The 23,516-nt window shown below is 37.5% G+C and overlaps 1 protein-coding gene across 1 annotated transcript; it reads left to right on the plus strand.

The window, feature by feature from the left end:
- The first annotated feature begins 375 nt into the window (after nt 1-375).
- LOC113107928 (sarcoplasmic/endoplasmic reticulum calcium ATPase 2-like) lies at nt 376-22,215 on the plus strand. The gene is made up of 19 exons (XM_026270763.1): nt 376-615; nt 721-875; nt 3,859-3,876; nt 3,961-4,043; nt 5,662-5,766; nt 5,966-6,104; nt 13,857-13,937; nt 14,025-14,110; nt 14,195-14,659; nt 16,523-16,611; nt 16,740-16,842; nt 18,123-18,254; nt 18,487-18,606; nt 18,692-18,910; nt 19,873-20,208; nt 20,897-21,117; nt 21,191-21,393; nt 21,557-21,642; nt 22,195-22,215. Exons 2-19 carry the CDS (start codon nt 758-760, stop codon nt 22,213-22,215), a joined length of 2,625 nt encoding a protein of 874 aa, XP_026126548.1. The 5' UTR covers nt 376-615; nt 721-757.
- Nucleotides 22,216-23,516: the final 1,301 nt, after the last annotated feature.

The following is a 23,516-nucleotide window of genomic DNA, read 5'->3' on the forward strand; positions in this document are numbered from 1 at the left end:
AATTTATATTTCTGAATGATGCATTTTAAAAAATATTTGATATTTTTAATGACAGTGCTGAAAGACTAAGGGAATATTTTTAAAGCTTTAAAACCTATCCTAAAACGTATATATATGTATATGTACAGTCATTTCGCTTAAATACACGTGCTTACCAAGGACACCGTTTACCTGTGGGTTCAAGCGTCTACCTGCTTTGAGGATTGAAGAGGCGGGGCAAAAGTTATCGCAGCTGCATTGAATGACAGTCTATTATACCAACTAGCAAACCGCTGTTCAATCTTCGTCAGCGCTGTTCCGAGGCCAAGACGATTGATTGGATGTCGATGTCCTCCCTGGACACGCTCTGCCCAATCAGCGTCATCCACATGAGGTAGAGAGGCAGTAGTAAGTCTCCAGCGATAAAACAGGAGTAAACGCCGCTTCCATCACCATTAAACGGGAGAGAAGGACGGCGAAAAGGGTCGACCGTCACATTTCCAGGCAGCAGAGGCTTGGACGGGGGGTGAATGTGATGTACTAAGCAAAGATCTTTTCTTTTGGCTTCCACTGACTCCCAGTTCTTTGGGGAACAAGAAGATACAAGAACTTCTGTTTGGATAAGACTCCTGGAAGGTGCATCTGTCCGTTTCAACTTTCTACTTATGTTCCTCATTGGATGTCAATGCATGTGTCGCTCATAAGCATATTCGTATCTATTTTTTATTTTTTTTGACCAAGGCAGATTTCTTGAGAGGGATTCTTTTCCCATCTAACCATGGAGAACGCTCACACCAAGAGTGTGGAAGAAGTTTATAGTTATTTGAGCGTCAACGAGAGCACGGGACTGACTTTAGACCAGGTGAAACGGCAGAGAGAGAAATGGGGTCTCAACGGTACGTCTGATACTTTGTGTTCTTCACTGCCAGCGACGCGCGACAGACGCTTTGAAGTTGATATGAGATTGTTACATTTGTTGCAGTCAGCCGGCTGGAACGTTCGAAATAGCTGACGTCATCAAACATGTTTTTATGGCAAGCTGCTGTAACATTCATTTTTGTAAATCAAACTAGTGTCGGTTTTACGCTACTAGTATTTATTTAAATCGCTTGTAAACAATCCATTAGTGACTAGTATATTTTTCACTTCTGTACAGGTACTAGTACTTATTTTTGGTTACTTTTATTTTCCTTACAGTTTTCCTAAATTAATAGACACTAGTTGTGAATTCCAGCAGTTACTTTTAGTGTTTGTAAGTATATTGATAAAGATAGTTAATTGTTGTCATTCTGACTAGTCATTGACAAGTAGCAATTGCAGTTAGTGAGATAAACTTTAGAAATGATGCCAGTGACAACTGGGACTTATTATATATTACAGTCTAATAAATATGTACTAGTAAAATCTTGAATATGCCTAGAAGCAACTACTGGGATAGAAAAAAGTATTAGTAGCTAATAGAATAGTAGTGGTTCAGTGGATCACAAATTGGATAGTTTTTTGGATCAGCAGGAAAAGAGAAATATTTCAATTTAGCTTGCTTTCCATTTATTACTTAAAGCGAAGTACTTCTTTGATACCACAGAAAATACTACTAGATTAAATAAGAAAGTTTAAACATGATTAAAGAGACAAGAGAACAGATATGTTACAAATAAAATAATCTTGGTAGTATTCAAAAACAGAAATGTAATAATTAGGGAAAATAACAATGCTGAATGTTCACTGTATAATTTAAATATAGATTTTTATCCCAGTTGTTTTTTTTGTTGTTCTTTGATGACCATCAATGACAGCAACAGTATTTATTGGCTGCTGTCCCTTTAAAGGTTGATTTATACTTCTGCCTCAGACCTACACACATAGACGTACACCTTTACACCATAGGCTGAAGTGCACCTCTCCAAAAATCTAAATCGCGTCAATTCTACTTGGACTGCAAGCACTGTGATTGGTCTGCTAGAACCCCTCCCTCCGTGTGTACTTGAGTTTTGTTGTGTGTTTATGTGCACTTTATGAATGAATGAATGAATGAATGAATGATGCATTTATATAGCGCTTCATTGTGTATTGTTGTACACCCAAAATGCTTTACAGTCATGTGTGGGGGGTCTCTCCTCAACCAACACTATTTTAATATATTTTAACGTTACACCTTCTTATATAAAATAAAGCAAAGAAAAAGTGTCTTATCATTTATTATACTACATTGCATTATACATAATACTTGTCTGCGACAAACAATGTTGATCTGCTGTGGTACAAGTCCTTGTGGAGATTGAAGGAATGCCATCTTCTCCTGTTCCGTTCTTTTCATCTTTTGAAGTTTTAAATAATGATTTGATATTTATTTGCCGCTGTCATGGCTATAATGCTTCTCCGATGAGCCGCTTCATCTTTTCGGCTTTTGCTGTGGTACTGTGTGTTTCACAAGAGACATGCCCATGGACACTGCAGACTAGTGGTTTGTGTTCTCCACATCGATGCAGACAATTACGCAGAAATATAAATGGAAACTGACGCATAGCTTATAGCATAAAGGCTACAGTCAGTGTAGGTCCGACGCAGAAGTATAAATCAGCCTTAAGACCTGATGCACGGATCCCATATAATAATACTCATCACATCTGATTTCTTTCTCCGCTGTTTTCATTCACTTGAGACATAACTGACTGCGTTTACCTGAATGATTGTCAAGATGGGTATTTTGTTATCATTTTATGTGAATGTGTCTGTTCAGAGGATTCAGAAAAGAATTTAGTTCTTCCTGTCCGCTTAAATAACAGTGCATGAGTAACGAATTGAGTTCACCTTTTCTCTCTGGAATTGTTTTGCTTGTGTAAATGCAAACAAATGAGATATAATAAATTGAGAAATAATAAAACTGAGTTTCAGCAATAACTCAATCTGCGCACCTCTGATTGGTCATTGAATTCCTTAGCTCAACAAAAATTTTGTGTGACTGCTTACAAATGTCCAACACTGTAAAAACGCTTAAAAAAAATGGTGCAACATAAGCAGATCTTAATTTAATGTTGCAATTGACACTTTCCATTCATTTACATTTTTTCGCAAACGACATAAACTATTTTATTTTTGCATGGGCATTTTTGTTCAATTTAGTGACCTTTTTTCTCCAAGTCCCCGTGGCCAGGGGGAGGCTAAGCCTTCACAAACTTTACACATGCTCCGCCTATGATGCTACTCACAGATGGAGTAGTACGTTTCAAAACCATAAAAATGGATGCTTCTTAGTTTTAAGCGTAAAATGTTAATACAGCTTGCCATACTCATTTTCATAAGACTTTGACAAGGTGGAAGACAGGCACACACAGGCCAGAAATAAGCTGAAAGGGATGCTTCCATCCCTTCCGCTTTATTATGTTGTTGGAGAATCAAAGCGAGCATAGCTAAGTGTTATCTCCAGTTTTCCTCTTTCTTCAGCTATCCAGAATCATGTTTTCATAAAGACAAGAGGAAAACATTCCTGTCAGCACTCTGCTCAGAAACAGCTTGTAAATGTTTCACAGCATGTACTCAAAGCAGGGGCCAAATATTCAGTAGTTTTAATTAAAACCAAATATTCATTCACATTTTTAGTTTTCCGCTCAGAGTGGGTGGTGCTTGGACATGAAAATAGTTTTTAGCTTAAAATCTGCTGAAATTTTATATGGCATCTGAAGAGTAACATTATGCATTGTTTTGTTTTAAGACAAATCTAGTATTTGTGTTTCTTACGAAGTCACAGCTCTTAATGTTATGAATTGGGTTTTAATCCATGTCAATTTATCAAATACATTTCCGCTTGGGAATGTATTCACAAAGCATTTTTGTAACTTTATACTTTTTCTTTTTCATATACTTCAATAAACAACACAGAGTTGCCTGCTGAGGAAGGTAATATAACATTTTAAACTATAACATGATTTTATCATTGTACTCCTCGTATGATTTTGATAATTACATTTTGATGATTGACAGGAAAATCTATATGGGAACTTGTCTTCGAGCAGTTTGAAGATTTACTTGTGCGAATTCTTCTTCTGGCAGCTTGTATATCTTTTGTAAGTACATTCTGGTAACATGTTCTAGCAGGTTTCTACTGATATTGTTATTGTGCAATTATTCCTTGAGTGCAAATAGGGTAAGTATAGGCATTTCTTAGACCTGATTCAGCACAGATTTATGTCGGGTGTTAATTGCTTTACGCTACAAACAAATCATCGCGATATATGCACTGAAATAAACACTGACTGCTATCCGGAAGGGCTGTGAAAGTGAAGATGTCTTGTTAGCGCCTCTAGTCTTGCATGCTTCATCTTGGGTTACTCGTGGATCAGAAGGGCTGAACAGCTGAGGAAGCGGGAACTCTTTAGGAATGGTGACAACAGCATTCAGTGAGATTGAGTGTCTGTCACTAGCTGCCAAACAAGATGTCTTAGTAGTGCACTGCTGTTTTACAGTTGTGATTTAAGGACCTCTAGATTAATTAGCCTAGTTAGTTTACCACTGAATAAAAAGACACATGACTGTGTGCTTGGAGACTTGGAGGGTTGTGTAGTTAGGCTGTCAATCACATTTATGTATAGGATCAGTGCTTATTATAGTGGTGGTTTAGCTTAGCAAGTACAGGTTGTTGGTACAGATGGCACATGGGTTAATTTATGAAATATACTTTTGTCTGTATAGTAATTAATATCCTATATGAAAGATAGAAGATATTAAATATTGATTCAATTATGTATTCATTTAATATATAATTAAATTACCATTAATTTGTCAAACATATTTAAATGAAACATCATTTTTTCATGATTTGGATTTGTTTTTAAAAAGTAAGGATCTTTTATGCTTTGGCTGTCCAAAATCATTAGTTACAATACATCTACATGGCTGATGAGATTGAACTGGCTGGTCGGGTGGAAGGAAGAGAGGCATGTCAGCATTGCCCAGCGGAGTGATACTGAGGTGTTGGAGTCTGTGGTTTGACAGCTGTCTAGTAGTTGGCGGTGTTTCGAGAGCATCTCTGCAGGCCAAATTGGGCCTCTGACCTTTATTTGCAGGCTTCTCATTACCACAGACAGACCAGTAACTCCACTGTCTCGTGAGAACTCCACCAAGATGTTGATTGGAGGGCTTCAGTCTCTGCATTTGACCTTCAAGCAGTGCATCTAAGGACTTTGTGTCTGAGAATGATCATGCAACTCAATTTTTAAAGGTGCAAACCAAAACTGTTCACTAAGTTGATAAGAAAATGTATGCTTAGTGATGTGTTGCTGGTGCTTATATTAGGAGGAGTTCATATGTAATAATGCGTCTAAATGAGGGAAATAACAGCTGTCGTGCGGCGGCTGCAGTGAACTGTTGGAGTTTTATTTCCTGTCATTAAAACTTACTGCTGCGTTTGGCTTTTGTCATGCAGTTTGTTCAGTTTTCCTGGGTTTAAACTTCTAGTTTAAAATCACGCAGATTATGCAATCCAAACAGAATCTCATTTGTAAACAGGCTGTGTTGAATCCGTTATGAGAATGCAAATGTCACTGGCGTGTCTCATCTAGAATCTTGATCTACTGGTCTTGAAATATCCACAGGGTGTTTTGAATGTGAAATGCTTGATTAGATCTTACGGGATGTGTTGTGACTTGACTTGTTTTTTTATGTGTTTTTTTTGTATTATTGCAGGTATTAGCATGGTTTGAGGAGGGAGAAGAAACAATCACTGCCTTCGTGGAGCCTTTTGTAATCTTACTGATTCTTATAGCTAACGCCATCGTAGGTGTTTGGCAGGTCAGTAGAGCTTGAAGAGTTATGAATTTTTAATAATTACTGGAGAAGTGTGTAATTTCTGCACAATTTGAGAAAATGATTACTGTTATCAAACAGGTTTCTCACATCTGTCTAACAGATAGTCCCTTCCCAATCTCAAATGCTGAATTTGCAAGTGAATAAAATCTACTTTATTCACATTTGATTCTCTCCATCTTAGGAACGTAATGCAGAAAATGCCATTGAAGCCCTTAAGGAGTACGAGCCAGAGATGGGCAAGGTGTACCGTCAGGACAGGAAGTCCGTACAGAGGATCAAAGCCAAAGACATTGTGCCTGGAGACATTGTGGAGGTCGCTGGTAAGTGCAGCCTTTATATAATTTAAGACTCACTTTTTTTCTCTGAATGCAGTTATTTGTGTGGTAACTGTACTTATGTTGTTATGAGGTAATTACAGCCTCTGATCTCTCCGGTCCCTGTATGGACCCCGTACAGCTCCGCTATAGGAGCGTAGGTATTTTTGGTTGCACCTGTTGATTCTCAATGGACTGTGTGCGTCAGTCCTTATCACATTGGTCAGTTCTCATGCTCTACCTAGAAGCATAGCTATATCCATTCCATTTTTGGCTCTTTTTGTTTGATAATCAGAAAAAATGTAACTTGCATGTAAAAAAAAAAAAAAACCCTGCAGGTTCATTGTGCTTGTAGGGCTGCATAATTTGTGATAATATATCACAATATAAATGTTGTAATTATATATCAATATATAACTATAAAAAAAAAATAATAACAGCAACAATATTAATAATTATAATAGTACTAGTGGTAGTAGTTGTGGTGGTAAATAAAAAAAATATTAAACATAAGAAATATTACTATAATAATATTTCACTGTAAAATAAAGGAGCATTTAAGAAAGCGAATCAATTTAACAGAACTGTAAAATGACAGTACTGATGAATATGGCTTAATTTCCAAACAATGAACCATCAAGCTTAACGTCACAATGAAATCAGACACTTGACAATTCTTGTTTTAATGGGATATTGCAATGTTTATTGTAAATGATTTATCTGTGCACATCTTTTTTTATTTAATGAAAATACAGCCTTCACGATTTATCATAGCACTAAGTCTCATCGCACTTTTAGTTTCGTTTAAAAAAAAAAAAAAAAAGAGTCATGCAGTCCTGCCTTTGACAAAAAATTGTCATGTTTAGGATCAAATCTAATCATATGCTTGTTTTATAGATGAGGCCCCTGGTTTCTAGTATTAATAAGTGTTTTTGAAGACTGAGTCTGTGATGTTAAAGCGTGAAAGCATCTCCATGTAGATATCATCAACTTTTGGGATGGATGTGGTCATTTGATGCATGAAAGAACTGACAGAATGTTTGAACCTTTAACTCTTTGCAGTAGAACCACTGCTGTATGTTTTGTGCATAGTGGTAGATGTTATATTTAGCACTGAAAGGCTGTTCAAATTATGGAATGGTTTAATTATAGCTCACATTGACAATGGTGCAGATGACAGGTGTCGGCACCAGACCCACCGCCCACCCCTTCCGCAGCGACCCACAGAATTGCAGCCCGTGACGTCAGAAATGATCCAGACAGACTTCAATGTCACCTTGACAAGGTCATTTGTGGAATAGTGCTGTTTTGGGGTTGGTGCTTGGGACTGAACGTGGGTAAACTGTCCATTAATGAATTTGTTTTGTAGTGCTTTAATTTTGCACAATGTCTCAGTGCATTCTTGCACATAGGGATGTGATATCATTTGCCCGACCGACACTGTATGCAATAAATTTAGGAAGAGCGGGTCACTTGGAGCTTTTTGGCTGAATCTGGAAAGCATTTCATTGTGTGACATCTGCGGCGATCGTTTAAAGTGCTTTCCTGTGGTCTTTCTCTCTGCCTCTGAATCTCTGTCTCTGCTCCTGCTGTGGGTTGTGAGCATGACGCAGTCCGAGCCTCGGCTCAGCACACTCGCTGCAGTGGACTCTGGGACTGTTACCGGTTTAGTCATGAACAGAATTACAAATGCTGCCAGCGGCACCCTGACAGACTATCAGTTCTGAGCAGGGCCGAGCTCAGCATGTGGGCCACCTCACAGTCCTCTCAGTGCACATCTGATGCTTTAATTTGCATAATTTACAATGCTCTTTGATATTCCAAATCAAGGTGCTTTGGTGTAGAAGACAACCTCAGGTGTAATCTTTGAGGAATGCCTGTTGTAAGGATTTGGTATTCTGGCATTTTAAATACAATGTTATCCAATGATAAATGCAGCAATTTCATCAGCCTTGCAAGAATCTCCTGTAAGACGCTAAGAAATCTTAAAGTTTTTAATTAATCCATGTCTTTTATAGCTTTAAGGCCATCCACATGCTATTGTGTACTTCTAAAGTTGGATGTGGCTGTGCTCTTTCCATTCAAAATTAGAGGCAACCACTGCATTTTAATCATTATCCAAACAAAGATGAGGCATACATGCAACACGAGAAGATTTTCATATAAATTAGATTGTATAATTTCGAAATTTTAAGCAAAAACAATGTTTTGACTTCAGTTTTGTGAAACTATACATAAAAATATCCGCATGAAACAGTGGATGAGCTATGAGATTCACTCTCTGCGTTTCCTTGGTTTCTGCTGTAAACAAAAGAGAGTTGCACTTATGAACGTTAATATGTATTATACAGAGGCAAGATGAAAAGGAAAAAATACCATCTAAACTTTTCTAAATATAGCAAGTTCCCCTCAGACATGCATTCATATAAACTCCTACCCCTAAACGAATCGCGATCTGTTAAGCATCTCAACCGATTTGAATCGGCACTTACTTGAATCGATTTTCAACTGGCTTGCAGTTAACCGTTACATCCCTATTGTTTTGAGGTTTTATTGATTATTGTATCCTGCCCAATCACCCATCAAGCCACTTGATTACATTGTCTTTAACAACATCAAACAGAAAGTCCTTGTCTAGCCAAACATGTTTTTTTCTTTTACATTGTTCCACTCATCAAAAATCAGTCATTTTTATGTATTGCTGATTGTCTGAGGAAACCAGTGCAATTAGTTTGAAGTGTGGATGGTGCAGCCGTATTGTCAAGTGGAAGGGGCCAGCTGTTCCTATTGTTCACTCAGAGAGATGACCTTATAGGGAAGTGCCCATGGTGTCCCACCCCTCTTCCTCCTCATGCAGCCACTTTCACATTGGACTTACCCATCAGCACAATGCATGCTTTGGGAATTCAAGTACCCAGGGTGGCACGAAACATTCTGCTGGACCTGGTAACCATCGCCTATCACCGAGGAGCCTTGCAGCAAGTGGCAGGGCCCTGGAAGGTGTTTGATGCCCCTAGCCTGTCAGCAAGGATACACGAATACTGGGTTTTTGACCGCCGATGCCGATCTCTTAGAGACCAGGGTGCCTGATGGCAGATACAAAGATGATATATTTTCTTTTCTTCTTTTCTTTATTTATAAAGCATTGTATAAATACAACTAAGCCTTTGCATTTCCTTTTTTGATCAGCATTTATATTTGAGTGATGTCGGCATAGGAATAGAAGGATATACCATGTTTCTCAAGGATAACTCATAATGGGAGCATTTATAAAGAGAATAAGTTTGGAGCTTAAATGGATCCCTGCGAAACTCCACAAGCGAGGTGCACTGTAGAAGAAATGAAATTAGCAATATTAACGGAGAAAGATTGGTTAGTCAAATAAGATATAAACCATTTTAGAACATTTCCCTGTAGACTGAAATGTTCCAAGCAGGAAATAAGAATAGTGTGATTAATAATATCAAACACTGCTGTTAAATCAAGAAGTACTAGAGCCAGGTAAAGATAGATGTCATTTAGTACTTTAAGAAGAGCTGTTTCGGTACTGTGCTGGACTTTATTCTCAATACATTTCAGTAAGGCTTTAAAGTTCATACTCAAAATCATGTAATTGTATAGCAACCACTTTAAAAAAAAAATTGTAATGAAAGGCAGATTTGAGGTGGGTGTAAAGTTAGACAATATAGATGCATCTAGGTTCACTTTTTTCATTCGAGGTCTGACTTATTGTATGTATTAACTGATCTGGTACAGTTCCAGTGCAGAGACATTTATTTATAACTAGGTCCCAGCATATTTAAAATCTGTTTTAAAAAAAGAGGATTGGAGGGATTGTGTCATGCGAGATAGCAGAAGACTTTTAGTGATGGTCACTGCAGTCATCCGGATCCTGTACATATCCAGCCCAGATGGTGGATCAGCACCTAGAAAGGACCTCTACATCCCTGAATGTCAGCGAAGACCAGGACACCTAGATGAGCTCCAGAGACAGATACCCAGTGAAGACCTTGTCTCCTTGATGGCCACTGGGACAAGACCACAGGAAACAGATGAGTCCTCTGCACAATGTTACTTTGCTGCGGCCTGGAATTGAACTGCTAGTTTTGTCTGACCCGAGGAGAACCGGCCCCCCGTCTGAGCCTGGTTTCTCCCAAGGTTTTTTCTCCATTCGGTCACCGATTGAGTATCAGTTCTTTGCCACTATCACTTCTGGATGCTTAGTTGGAAACACTTAATATCCAGTGATATAACTGACAGATATATAGCACCGATACTATTCAAACTGAACTGAGCTGGATGATGACATCACTGAATTCAATGAGGAACTGCCTTTAACTGAAAATTTAGTTTGTACTATTGTTATTTTGCATTATTGATACACTATTTTCCTATTTAATACTGTAAAGTGCTTTGACACAATCTGTATTGTTAAAAGCGCTGTATAAATAAAGATGATTTGACTTGATCTATAATTTTGTTGAGTGAAACAAGGGCAGTAGGCTCAAACTCACTCCGGGTAGTTCAACAAACATGTAGTTTAATAAAAATGTAAGCCGGAGGTGAAATGTCTTTGATAAGTCTGCTATTTTTGTAACAAAATAACGAAGTAATTTTTCACATAGGTCAGGACATCTCTGTAGAGATTTGATTTGGAGGGTTGATAGTAGCAAAAAGAACAGCAGGTTTATGCTGGATTTTGGCAGCGACATTAGAAAAATATTTATTCCTAGCTACTCTTACAGTTTTCTGATAGTTGGCCAGTGAATCTTTAAGAGCTTGTAAGAGATCTAAAGCTCGTCCTTTTTCTATTTTCTTTCTGCCCTCCTGCAGATCTAATGAAGAGCTTGAATGTTCTATTATTAATCCATGGATGAGGGTTTGATGAGTTAGATATCAATGAAGCAACTGAGTCCATAACATCTGAACAAATATTACTAAATATTATATATATTAAATCGGCCTTTTCAATATATCGGTCGTCCACTAGTCATTTTTAAGTTTGATCCAATAAGCTTGAGACCCTTTTTCATGCCAATCTGATGGCTATACTATGATGACATGGCAAGTAAAGAGCAGGCATGTCTGTTTGACCCCTGCGTCCTGCGTCGCAGGAATGAGGAATGAAAGCTGGGACTGATGTAAGCATAAACTTTTAAAGGAAGCTATCTTACCCTGCTGATTGATGCATGCTAAAGTTATTTTAAGATACTAGTGCTTTTTGATATGACTGCTGAAATACATGTATATGCTGTATATGTGTTCTTTCTTGGACTTGGAATGTTCTGTTAGTAGTTCAGTACTGATCTGAACATGTGGTGAGATCTTGTGTGGGTGTTGTGTAGGGCTTTTTTGCTGGGTTTGTTCTGGGCTCTCCATGCTCTTCGATGGCCGATGAGGAGGTGGAGCGCATACAGTGGGTGGAAAGAGAACTCCAACAACTCAGAGGTTTGGAGGTCACTCTTCTACCTGGAGGCCAGATACGCCTGAAATAGCTCATCGCTGGGGCTTTTTGTATATGCCCACTGATAAATGCTGCTATGTTCTGGAAAGCGTTGACGCACTTGTGAATTGTGCCATCGGGCCTCTCTTAAGTCATGAATCAGCTCTCAGCTAGAGCGAAATTGAATAGACCCGTCATTCTCACCTTTTGGTGCGCAGTCAGCAGCACAATTAAGCATCTCAATGAAACGTTTTGATGTAATTTGAAGTATGGACCTTTTAATAAAAATAAAAAAAGCTTAAGCTCCTACCCATCTAATCCACAGTTTCATTCAGGGGTGTCCATTGTGAAGTGTTCAAAACTGCATCAAAAAGCCTTTTATATTATATGTTTTAATTCCTGAATTTGTATTGAATTTGAGTTGAGGTAATAAACGAGATCAAGATGGCTCCAATTTGAGAAGCAAGTAAAATTAACTGAGAATCATTTAACTGTCTTTTTTTTTTATTAGAAAAGCCAAGTTTGTCAAGGAAAACTTGCTTTTATAAGTGCTTATTTGAAAGTTTTGAAAAAGATTAAAAAATATTTATATAAAAAAAAAGGTTTATAAGTTGTGGATGGAGGCTTGTAATGCAAGTTTGTTTATTTATTTAAATGTATATTAAAATAATTACATATGCACAGATTACATAAATGCATATATTTATGTCCATTGTATATTTATTTCATTATAAAAATATAAAAATAAATAAAAATATATTACAAAAAAACAGTGCTGGGTGACCTTCTGGGGGCTGGACTTAATTGTTTACATTTGTTCCTGATTTAGGTGGCTAAAAGTTGCAACTGAGCCCCATTAAGTCTTTCTGAGAAAAGCCGTCACTGTCTTGTGTGTGTGTGTGTGTGTGTGTGTGTGTGTGACTTTGTCGCTGTAGCTCATCACAGATCGTGGTGAAAGCATAGCTTGTTAATCCACAGTGCAGAGATTCTGTTGCACACACATGTGATGATCTGTGCCAAAGCCAACAGCATCCATTGTTATCAAGCTGCCACACTCCACATGCTGGCCAAGCAGATTCCCAGGACATTCACTGATGGATATGTTAATGTTTAACATGGACAGATGAGCTAATAGACACTTTATGCTGCTAAGTGCTGCCTAAGAAAGATTCTCAAACGTGCTCCTTAGAGCTGCTCTTGAATGCCATCGTTATGAGTGTAACACCTCCCAGGTGATCACCCTCTCTCTTTCTCTTGCTGGTTCTCTTGAAGTCCTTTAATTCATTTTTATCACTGTACAAAAGGGACTAGTAGATTTGATTAAAGATCCTAATTTGATTTGAGTATGCCATGGTTCATCTTGCATAGCATATTCATCAGTCAGGAAAAGATTTCAGAAGACATTTAGGAATATTCTTTCTGAATGTTGTGTTCTCTGCAATATGTGTGGATATATAACACATTATAATATTCAAGCCAAAAAAAGCAACAAAATAAACTACTATACACAGTTTTGAGGTTAAAGTATGATCATAGAAGATAAACTTTATTTTTTAAACAAAATATTATTTCTGCACTGACATTGCAAGTTTAATGCTGCATCGTGGAACTCGAGTATCTTCATAACTCATAAGCCAGACTGTCTTGCAAAGAGGGTTGTTTTTAACCTATGTGTTTATGTAAAGGGATAGATCACCCAACATTGAAAATGTATCATTCACTCACCCTTGTGTCAGTCAAAACATTTTTGACACTTTTTGTTTTTTGCAAAATGTAAATGATAATAATTTGAAGAATATTTCAATTGTTTAAATATTTTTTAAATGGTGATTGTGGTTCAAAACAACATTGGACCTCTGAAAACTGATTTGCATAGTTTTTTGTAGAGTTATTATTATTTTATTTTGTTATGAAGCTGAGGCTTTGAGGATATTTTGGCTACAGGTTTAAAATGCTGATTTTTTTCAAATTGTTAATTATGAAAACACAGGATCATGTGTAAATAAACAGCTTTGCTCTGAAACGTGCTGCAAATATAACAAAAGCTGATTTAATCTGGTAAAAGCGATATCATAATATCAATTTCATTTATTTTATTAAAGCTCATTTAAAAATTGCATGTCACTAGAAACTTTTTTATTGTTTTTGGTAGTCATTATTGGCAGTCATTATTGTTTGAAACAGCATTGGACCCTACTGATTTGCATATATTTTGTGTTGCAGTACATTTTTTGTTTTTATGCATTAATTTTAACTGTGTTATGAAACTGAGGATTTGACTTATTTGTACCTACTTTTTTTTGTTCTCCTTCTAGTGGGTGACAAGGTACCAGCCGATATCCGTATCTGTGCCATTAGGTCCACCACGCTCAGAGTGGACCAGTCTATTCTGACAGGTAACGAAGCATTAGGTTCAGTTGTATGTGTTTTTTAAGTGTCAAGTATCTTAGCTGTGTTTTATTATAAATTCTGTTGTGTTGCAGGCGAGTCTGTCTCTGTCATTAAGCACACCGACCCCGTGCCAGATCCCCGTGCTGTCAATCAGGACAAGAAGAACATGTTATTCTCAGTAAGAAAATTTGACTTCAGCTGAACTTTAATTCACAAATCTTATTGGTGCAAACGACTGTACATTTAAATGTGTGCATTTCAGGGAACCAACATAGCTGCGGGAAAAGCTATAGGTGTGGTGGTGGCCACAGGTGTGAACACAGAGATCGGTAAAATCCGTGACGAGATGGCGTCCACCGAGCAGGAGAGGACGCCCCTGCAGCAGAAGCTGGATGAGTTCGGTGAGCAGCTCTCCAAAGTCATCTCTCTCATCTGCATCGCCGTGTGGATCATCAACATCGGCCACTTCAACGACCCCGTCCACGGAGGCTCCTGGATCCGTGGAGCCATTTACTATTTCAAGATTGCCGTCGCTCTGGCCGTGGCCGCCATCCCTGAAGGTCTTCCTGCTGTCATCACCACCTGCTTGGCTCTCGGGACCCGCCGTATGGCCAAGAAAAACGCCATCGTCCGCTCTCTGCCCTCTGTGGAGACACTGGGTTGCACTTCCGTCATCTGCTCTGACAAAACCGGCACCCTCACCACCAACCAGATGTCTGTCTGCAGGGTGAGCCCTTTCTTTAGCAGTTTAGGCTTCCTAGGCTTTCTACAGACGGTTAAGTGCATTTAATAACTCCATGAAACATGCAAAGATTTGCACACAACCCTGTTGTACGTAAACCCTACAAAGTGTGTTAGCCTGAAAGAAAAAATACTGAATCAATTTAATAGCATATATGAGGTATGTAATCAACCTTTATCAACTTTTAGGAGTACCTAGCACAAGGATGACCTCAAAATGAATAAACATGAACTAAATGCCACATAAAATCAAATTTACATTTCATTGGGGAATTTAAGTAGGTGAGGGTATTTGTATATAGTACTGTATATGTGACCCTGGAAAACAAAACCATATGGGTCATTTTTTGAAATTGAGATTTATACGTCTGCTGAAAGCTGAATAAATAAGCTTTCTATTGGTGTTTGGTTTTTTAGGATAGGACAGTATTTGGTTTAGATGCAACTATTTGAAAATCTGTAATCTGAGGGTGCAAAAAAATCTAAATATTGAGAAAATCACATTTAAAGTTGTCCAAATAAAGTTCTTATCCATGCATATTATTCATCAACAATTAATTTTGAATATATTTACAGTAGGAAATTTACAAACTATCTTAATGGAACATGATCTTTACTTAATATCCTAATGACTTTTGGCATAAAAGAAAAATCAATAATTTTTTATTTTTGGCTATTGCTACAAATATACCCGTGCTACATAAGACTGGTTTTGTGGTACATGGTCACATATAATCTGTTGTGTAAATGTAATCATGTAATCCATAAAGTTACTGTAGTCTGATTACAATTATTTTAGAATGCAATTTAATCTAATTACAAGTACTTAATTTTCGGAATCTGATTACCTAAACCAGATAACATGTAATCAACTATTACCCAGCTCTGGATTTTATTACAATAAATATAATAATACTGTTATATTGTTATAGTAAGGCTATGGAAACCTGTAGGAAGCCCTTAAGCTTCTCATCTGTTGGCAACAGGTTTAAAAACGCTTCATTTTTTTAAATTGTTGACCCTGAAAACACTGGAAAAATTTGCTCTGAAATGTGTTGCACATATACTTATTTAATTAAATTGCAGCCCGATATGATTTAATAAAAGCAATATCACAATATCAATTTCAACTAAACATTGAACCCTTTATTAAAGCTCAGTGTGGACGGAAAAGGTGCTTGTCACTGGAAACTTCGAATACATTGGTAAACACATGCTGATTGCACTCAGTCTTTGTCCTCCTGCATATTTCCCACAGTACTCAGTCAGGAGATCTGTTTATTCTGAGGGTTTTTTTTGGTCAGTTAAAAATCCTCTGTCATTCTGTGGAAATGAAGTGTTTTGGTGCAGCTTCCTGAACTTCACTGATAAAGATCTCTGTCATCGGACTGGGCTGCTCGCTCTGCAGAAATGCAGGAATGAGTTCAGTGATGGATGGCTGTATTTTCAGAATTATGATTTTTTTTTTCTCTCCATCGGATGTTAGAGTATTTTGAACTTTAAAAGTCTGCGACACAAAGGCAGAACAAGCAGTGTTTCATCTCTCCATCTCTGTGTGCTTTCAGCCCCCTCCCACTTGCTGTTCTGCCAGTTTCTGTATTTACTTAAACACAATAACACACAGGACAGAATTACAGCACCCTGAGTCATTGCACACATATAATCTTCTTAGGCTAATACATGCTTATGCTGCCATCTTCTGTCAGTTAACTTTCCAACAAACTCCTTCAAGACGGACAGAATGCTGATGCATATAGTTAATGACTGGTTTCTTAAAGGAACAGTTCACCCAAAATTCTGTTACTATTTCTGCCAAAACTATTTCTTTAACATTGTGTCTGTGTTTCAGATGTTCATCATAGACAAGGCTGAGGGAGATAAGTGCTCACTGACTGAATTCACCATCTCTGGATCTACATACGCTCCTGAAGGAGATGTGTGAGTGTTCTGTCTCTACTCTCATATGTACTGGTAGTACAGCAGTCAAACGGATGCCTATGATTTCACATGTTTGTCAGCTTCTGTTTTAGTAGGTGGTTTATTGATCATTGTTTTTGTTTGCTCAGTTTTCTTGATAACAGAGTAGTGAAAAGCTCGCAGTATGACGGGTTGGTGGAGCTGGCGACTATCTGTGCCTTGTGTAACGATTCCTCCCTGGATTTTAATGAGGTATGTTTACTAATTGTCCTTTCTTAGTCTGGATGATATAAGAAATAATGTCCATTACTTTAAATTGAGAAAATGTTAAATATTTAAGAAACTTCTATCTATCTATCTATCTATCTATCTATCTATCTATCTATCTATCTATCTATCTATCTATCTATCTATCTATCTATCTATCTATCTATCTATCTATCTATCTATCTATCTATCTATCTATCTATCTATCTATCTATCTATCTATCTATCTATCTATCTATCATTGTGCTGCTTAATATCTTAATGGAAAACTTAAACAGCATTAATTTAAAATATAGTTTTGTTGTGACTATTCTGACTTTTGCTCAATTTAATGTATCTGTGCTACATAAAAGATATTTAGTTCCTTTAAAAAAATAATAAAATAATATATGAAAGTTTTTAGTTTTTTTTTTTTGGACACTAGCGTGAGATGTTGTCATCGTGAATGTCTCTGGCCAGTGTCATGTTTTAATGTAGTTTAATATGAATATGATAATCATTCTTTAATATGATAATCATTCTTGGAATAATAATCTTAATTTGTTTACTATATATACTGTGTGTGACGCTTGCAGTAATTTCAGCAGCTGCCGTCTCAATGAGGACATAAATACAAAAACTACATCACCAGTACTGTTCTGAGTCACTTCACAAGCTTTTTACCGTTTCAACTGAGTAAAACCAGTATCAATTTAAGGGTATTTTATGGTAACCTGTCAAAATAAAGGTTCATTTGTACATAAAGGCATTGTGCTAGAAATATTACTATTATTTAGTAGAATGTATGTGATACTGCTACTACTATAAAAAAAATATATTTCCATGTTTTAATTTTAATAGCAAATCCCCTTTATTTACCAAAAAATTAAATTGTGCTTAAATTTCATTAATTAAGACAAATTAAATTTGGGTGAAACTTGTTTACTGTTTTTCGTAATTATATTACTTGTATAAAACTTGTATAAAAACTTTAAACAATTGTAAACACGTTTAAAGAATGGCATTGGTTTTATTTTTAGTGATACGTTTTTTTTTTTTTTTTTTTATTTGCATATTTTTGTATTTTGCTTTGGTACCGAAATTGGTACAGAGAACTGTGGATTTTCACTGGTATCGGTACCGTATACTGAAATTTTGGTACCATGACAATAGTATCTCTAACCATGTTGCCTGGCAGTAGAACCATCATGATGAAAAGCTTTAATAGAAGTTCAGTTCCACGCATGAAGCATGAACCTAAATGATAACTTCCAACTCTCTTTCAGTCTAAAGGCGTTTATGAGAAGGTTGGAGAGGCCACGGAGACAGCTCTGACCTGCCTGGTGGAAAAGATGAACGTTTTTGACACTGACGTCAGGAGCTTGTCAAAGATCGAGAGAGCCAACGCCTGCAACTCCGTAAATAATTATACAATTAACCGGTTAACTGTCACTCACATTTTTGAACATAGACTTAAAAGTGTATGATCCAAACCTACATTTTTATAATGCATGACTGAAAAATTTTTGTAACAATAATTTCATGGTAATGCAATGTTTGAATTTAATGATGACAGTTAACAGGTTTTTAATAAAGAATTATGCAAGCGCTTATTTAAACATGATTTAATAACTCAATATGTATGTGTAGGTGATCAAGCATCTGATGAAAAAGGAGTTCACCCTGGAGTTTTCCAGAGACAGGAAGTCCATGTCTGTGTACTGTTCCCCCAACAAAGCCAGATCTTCTTCTGCTAAGATGTTTGTCAAGGTGCTAACCGGAAACTGGTTTGTTGTTTACGGAGTTGTTATATTGGCAAATGTTTCAGATTGATAAGTTGGGCTGTCTTCTACAGGGAGCTCCAGAGGGAGTGATTGAGAGGTGCACATATGTGCGTGTGGGTGGATCCAGGGTTCCCCTGACTCAGGGCATCAAGGATAAGATCATGTCTGTGATCAAAGAGTACGGCACTGGCCGTGATACCCTGCGCTGCCTGGCACTAGCCACCCGTGATAGCCCACTGAAGAAAGAGGAGATGATCCTGTCAGACACGGCCAGCTTCGCACAGTATGAGGTGACTGTCTAATATTTAACAATCTAAAAGGTTTATTTCCATCTTGGTGGATTACTGTCCATTAAACTGTTCATCTAGCTGTTTAACATCTAGCTGTATAGTAATGTATCTAGCCATCTCCAAAAACATATACAAATAGTTTTTGTCTCACTAGCTGCCCATTTAATAGACTATCAAACTAGTTAGCTGTCTAATGAAGTGTTTATTCATCTAGCTAGTTGGCAGTCTAATTACTAGCTAGCTTGTAAGCTATCTAATAACACATCAAGCTATATAATATCTTTGTCCCACTAGCTTTTTGCTGTCTTGTAACCGATTTATTCATATAGCTAGTTAGCGCTCGAATAAAGTATTTTTATTTTTTTATGTAGCTTGCCATCTAATAAACTATTAGATTATATAAGTTGATTAGATAAGTTGTTGGTAGATTGATGGTTTTAATCCATTTAGTTAGCTGATTGTTTATTAAACAATTCACCCTTACAAAAATGAACCATGGTTTTACTACAAATAAAACCATATTGATTGATACATTTTCAGACTGATGGTAAACACAAACTAACCGTAGTTTAACCACGGTATTGGTAGTAAAACTGTGTTTATAAAAATGGATATCAGTACGCCAAAAAAGTAACGTTACACTTGTCTAATAAAATAGTTTTTTATCCTGCAAACGTTAGTTAGCTGTCTGATAAAGTATTTAATTAGGTAATTTCATCCAGCATCTAATATAATTTTTGTGTGTCTGACTAGCTTTCTAACTAGTTAGCTATCTAGTGAAGTATTTAACTATCTAGAAATGTATTTATCCACTTTATCTAATAAACCATCTTTGTGTCTAGCTAGCTGTCTCCATCTAGCCAGTTAGCATCTAGCTAACGGTTATCCATTGTGGAATTGAACGCACTAAAGTTTTTAATTAATTTTTTTCCCTTCACTTCCCTCTCCTCCCCATCTGTCAGTCGGATCTGACCTTTGTGGGTTGTGTGGGCATGCTGGATCCTCCTCGTACGGAAGTAGCCGCTTCCATCAAGCTCTGCCGCCACGCCGGCATCCGGGTCATCATGATCACCGGCGACAACAAAGGCACGGCTGTGGCCATCTGCAGACGCATCGGCATCTTCTCAGAGGACGATGACGTCAACCAAATGGCCTTCACTGGCCGTGAATTCGACGACCTTTCACCTCACGACCAGCGCAAAGCTGTCATGGCTGCCCGCTGCTTTGCACGCGTCGAGCCTTCGCACAAGTCCAAGATTGTGGAGTTCCTGCAGGGCTTTGATGAGATCACTGCCATGGTATGCAGCCATATGGTGTTAAAGGGATAGTTGCCCCAAAACTAAAAATAGTCAGTACAGTATCCATGTCTTTTCAAACCCGTAAGACCTTCGTTCATCTTCAGAAGACAAATGAAGATATTTTTGATGAAATCCGAGAGTTTTCTGACCCTGCATAGACAGCAACAAAACTACAACGTTCAAGGCCCAGAAAGGTAGTAAAGACATCGTTAAAATAGTCCACGTGACATCAGTGGTTCAACCTTCATTTTTATGAAGCTATGAGAAAGAATAAAAAATAATGACTTTATTCAACAATATGTGTCTAAGACTGACATAGAAGAGAAGAAATTGTTAAATGAAGTCGTTATTTTTGTTTTCTTTGCCCACAAATTTTTTTTGTAGCTTCATTAATTTAACTGTTGAACCACTGATGTCACATGGACCTTTTTACAGATGTCCTTACTACCTTTCTGGCCCTGAACGTGGCAGTTCTGTTGCTGTCTATGCAGGGTCAGAAAACTCTTGGATTTTATCGAAAATATCTTAATTTGTGTTCTGAAGAATAAACCAAGGTCTTATGGCTTTGGATCTATATGAGAGTGAGTAATCAATGACAGAATTTTCATTTTTGGATGAATTATCCCTAACGGACGCAGCACAACTGTGTTTGATTGTTCTGATTGGCTGAGCGGTTGTGTCTCTGTAGACAGGAGATGGCGTGAACGATGCCCCTGCCCTGAAGAAGGCAGAGATTGGCATCGCCATGGGCTCTGGCACTGCTGTGGCCAAGACAGCCTCGGAAATGGTCCTCGCTGATGACAACTTTTCCACCATTGTGGCTGCCGTTGAGGAAGGCAGAGCTATCTACAACAACATGAAGCAGTTCATCCGCTACCTCATCTCCTCCAACGTGGGCGAGGTCGTCTGGTCAGTGCAGTCATGGTTTTCAGATCCGTTCATTTGTTTTTGTCTGTTACTGATATATTGATCTCCTCTGCAGTATCTTCCTCACCGCTGCGTTGGGTTTCCCTGAGGCCCTGATCCCCGTCCAGCTGCTGTGGGTGAACCTGGTGACTGATGGTCTTCCTGCCACCGCTCTGGGCTTCAACCCTCCTGACCTGGACATCATGAACAAGCCCCCTCGCAACGCCAAAGAGCCCCTCATCTCTGGATGGCTCTTTTTCAGATACTTGGCCATCGGCTGTGAGTCACAAACATGATTAATGTAGCCTAATGGCTGTGATTTATAAAAAATGTAAAAAAAAACTTACTTATGTAAATTTTTCTAGCTTGTCGTCTATTAATGTATCCAGTCTTGCTGGTCTGATAAGTGTTGTGTTTCTCTCACGTGTGTTGTGTTTCTCAGGTTATGTGGGTGCTGCGACTGTAGGAGCTGCAGCCTGGTGGTTTATTTCTGCTGATGACGGTCCAATGATCACATTTTACCAGCTGGTATGTATCTCTGTTTTTAAATAAATGTCATGTGTGTGACTACATCTTATAGACCTAGTCTGATGCAATAGCATATAAATGCTCAATTCTCTCATCAAAACAATTTAACTACTGACCTATCTTTGAAATATTGCAGCTTCTGCTTTTCTGGAATAGAAAAAAGAGAGTTCTAAAAGAACAACATTTATTTCTAATATATTTCTTTGATTGTAACAATGTAAAAGTCTTAAAAGTCAATGTAACTGGCATTTAAGACTTTAGCGCGTGTGTATTATTTTCTTGTCGCTCTCTTGCAATCCATTAAAACCATTTCTTATCGTTTTCTCGCAAAAGATAAAAAGAGGTGCGAGTCAAATGAGTGTGGAAAAGGGTACAGCGCACAGCGTACATCTTTTCATATCAAAGCACAAATGAAACTACATGCTTGCAATGGCGCGGTCGGTTAAGTCATGAAGTTACCAGAAAGGCAATTAAAGCTGCCTTAAAACTGTGCATGCATTTAATATATTATATATGAGTTACATAAGAACATGTCTCTGAAATGGTTTTCAGAATTGTCCTGGAGCATCCTAGCACTGTGTTCCTCATCTAAAACACCCGATTAGACTCGGCAGTTCATTAGTAGAGACTTTAAGACTTGAAGTGGGGTCAGAAAAGGCAACCTAAAAACAACCTAATAATCAGCTGTTGTGGATAGTTGTTGTTAATCAAAGAAAAATAAAAAAGAGGAAATACATTTATAGCTTTAAGGATTCTCTATATTTAATTTAGAATTTATTGTTTGATGACTTAAACTATAGTTTCTGTATTTCTGATGAAGGGCACAGGTAAATATGGCATTCATTATAATGTCTAATAAGTCTTATAATTGTTAAAATTGATAGCTCTCAGTACTGTAATGTTGAATGGCTACAGTTAATGGTTAAATGTTAGGTGGGAAATTATTGTAATCAGTGATACTGGCCTTTCAGTCAAAAAAAGATGCCATTTAACAAATATTCAAAATACTGTCTTTGTTGTTTCTACATTAATTTTTAAAAAATTATTGCAATATAAAAGTATATTTAATTTTTTTTAATGTTAGGTGGGATTAATCACAATTATTTTCAGAAAATGTGCGATTAATTAGTTAATAAAATAATTAAATCGATTTGACAGCACTAATAATTTTAATGTATTTTATAATAATTTTTATTTATTGTTTTGTATATGGTATAATTTAATGTATATGGGCACATAAGTGTGTGTGTGTATATATAGTTGTTGTTAAGTGTAATGTATTCACATAATTATGCAAGTCATATTTATTTTAAATAGTATTATTTTGTTGTTGTAGCAGAGTTAGTAGTAGTAACTAAGCGTGTATTCTCTCTTTGTCCTCTCAGAGTCATTCCTGCAGTGTTCTCCTGATAATCTGACTTCCCAGGATCTGGAGTGCCATGTGTTCGAGTCTCCCGTACCCCATGACCATGGCCCTGTCTGTGCTGTCACCATCGAGATGTGTAACGCCCTCAACAGGTCAGCCATCGTCCACCTCACATCCAGACTCACGCATGGCACTGATTAAAAACTGAACCCAAGTAAACCTGATTTGATTTTTTCTATCCTGCAGTCTGTCAGAGAACCAGTCTCTGCTGCGCATGCCTCCCTGGGAGAACGTCTGGCTGCTGGGAGCCATCTGCCTCTCCATGTCTCTGCATTTCCTCATCCTCTATGTAAGACCCGCTGCCGGTACAGCACCCTAAACACTACAGATCATTAAGTGCTCAATGGAGATGAGGATCTCAAAAATACATTTTGGGGCCCAGAAAAGAATTCTAGCTGTAATGGAACATTTATTTCTCCACTACTGCTCCACACAAACTCTGCACTCT

The sequence above is a fragment of the Carassius auratus genome, chromosome 8 (genome assembly GCF_003368295.1).
Source record: "Carassius auratus strain Wakin chromosome 8, ASM336829v1, whole genome shotgun sequence".
NCBI lineage: Eukaryota > Metazoa > Chordata > Actinopteri > Cypriniformes > Cyprinidae > Carassius > Carassius auratus.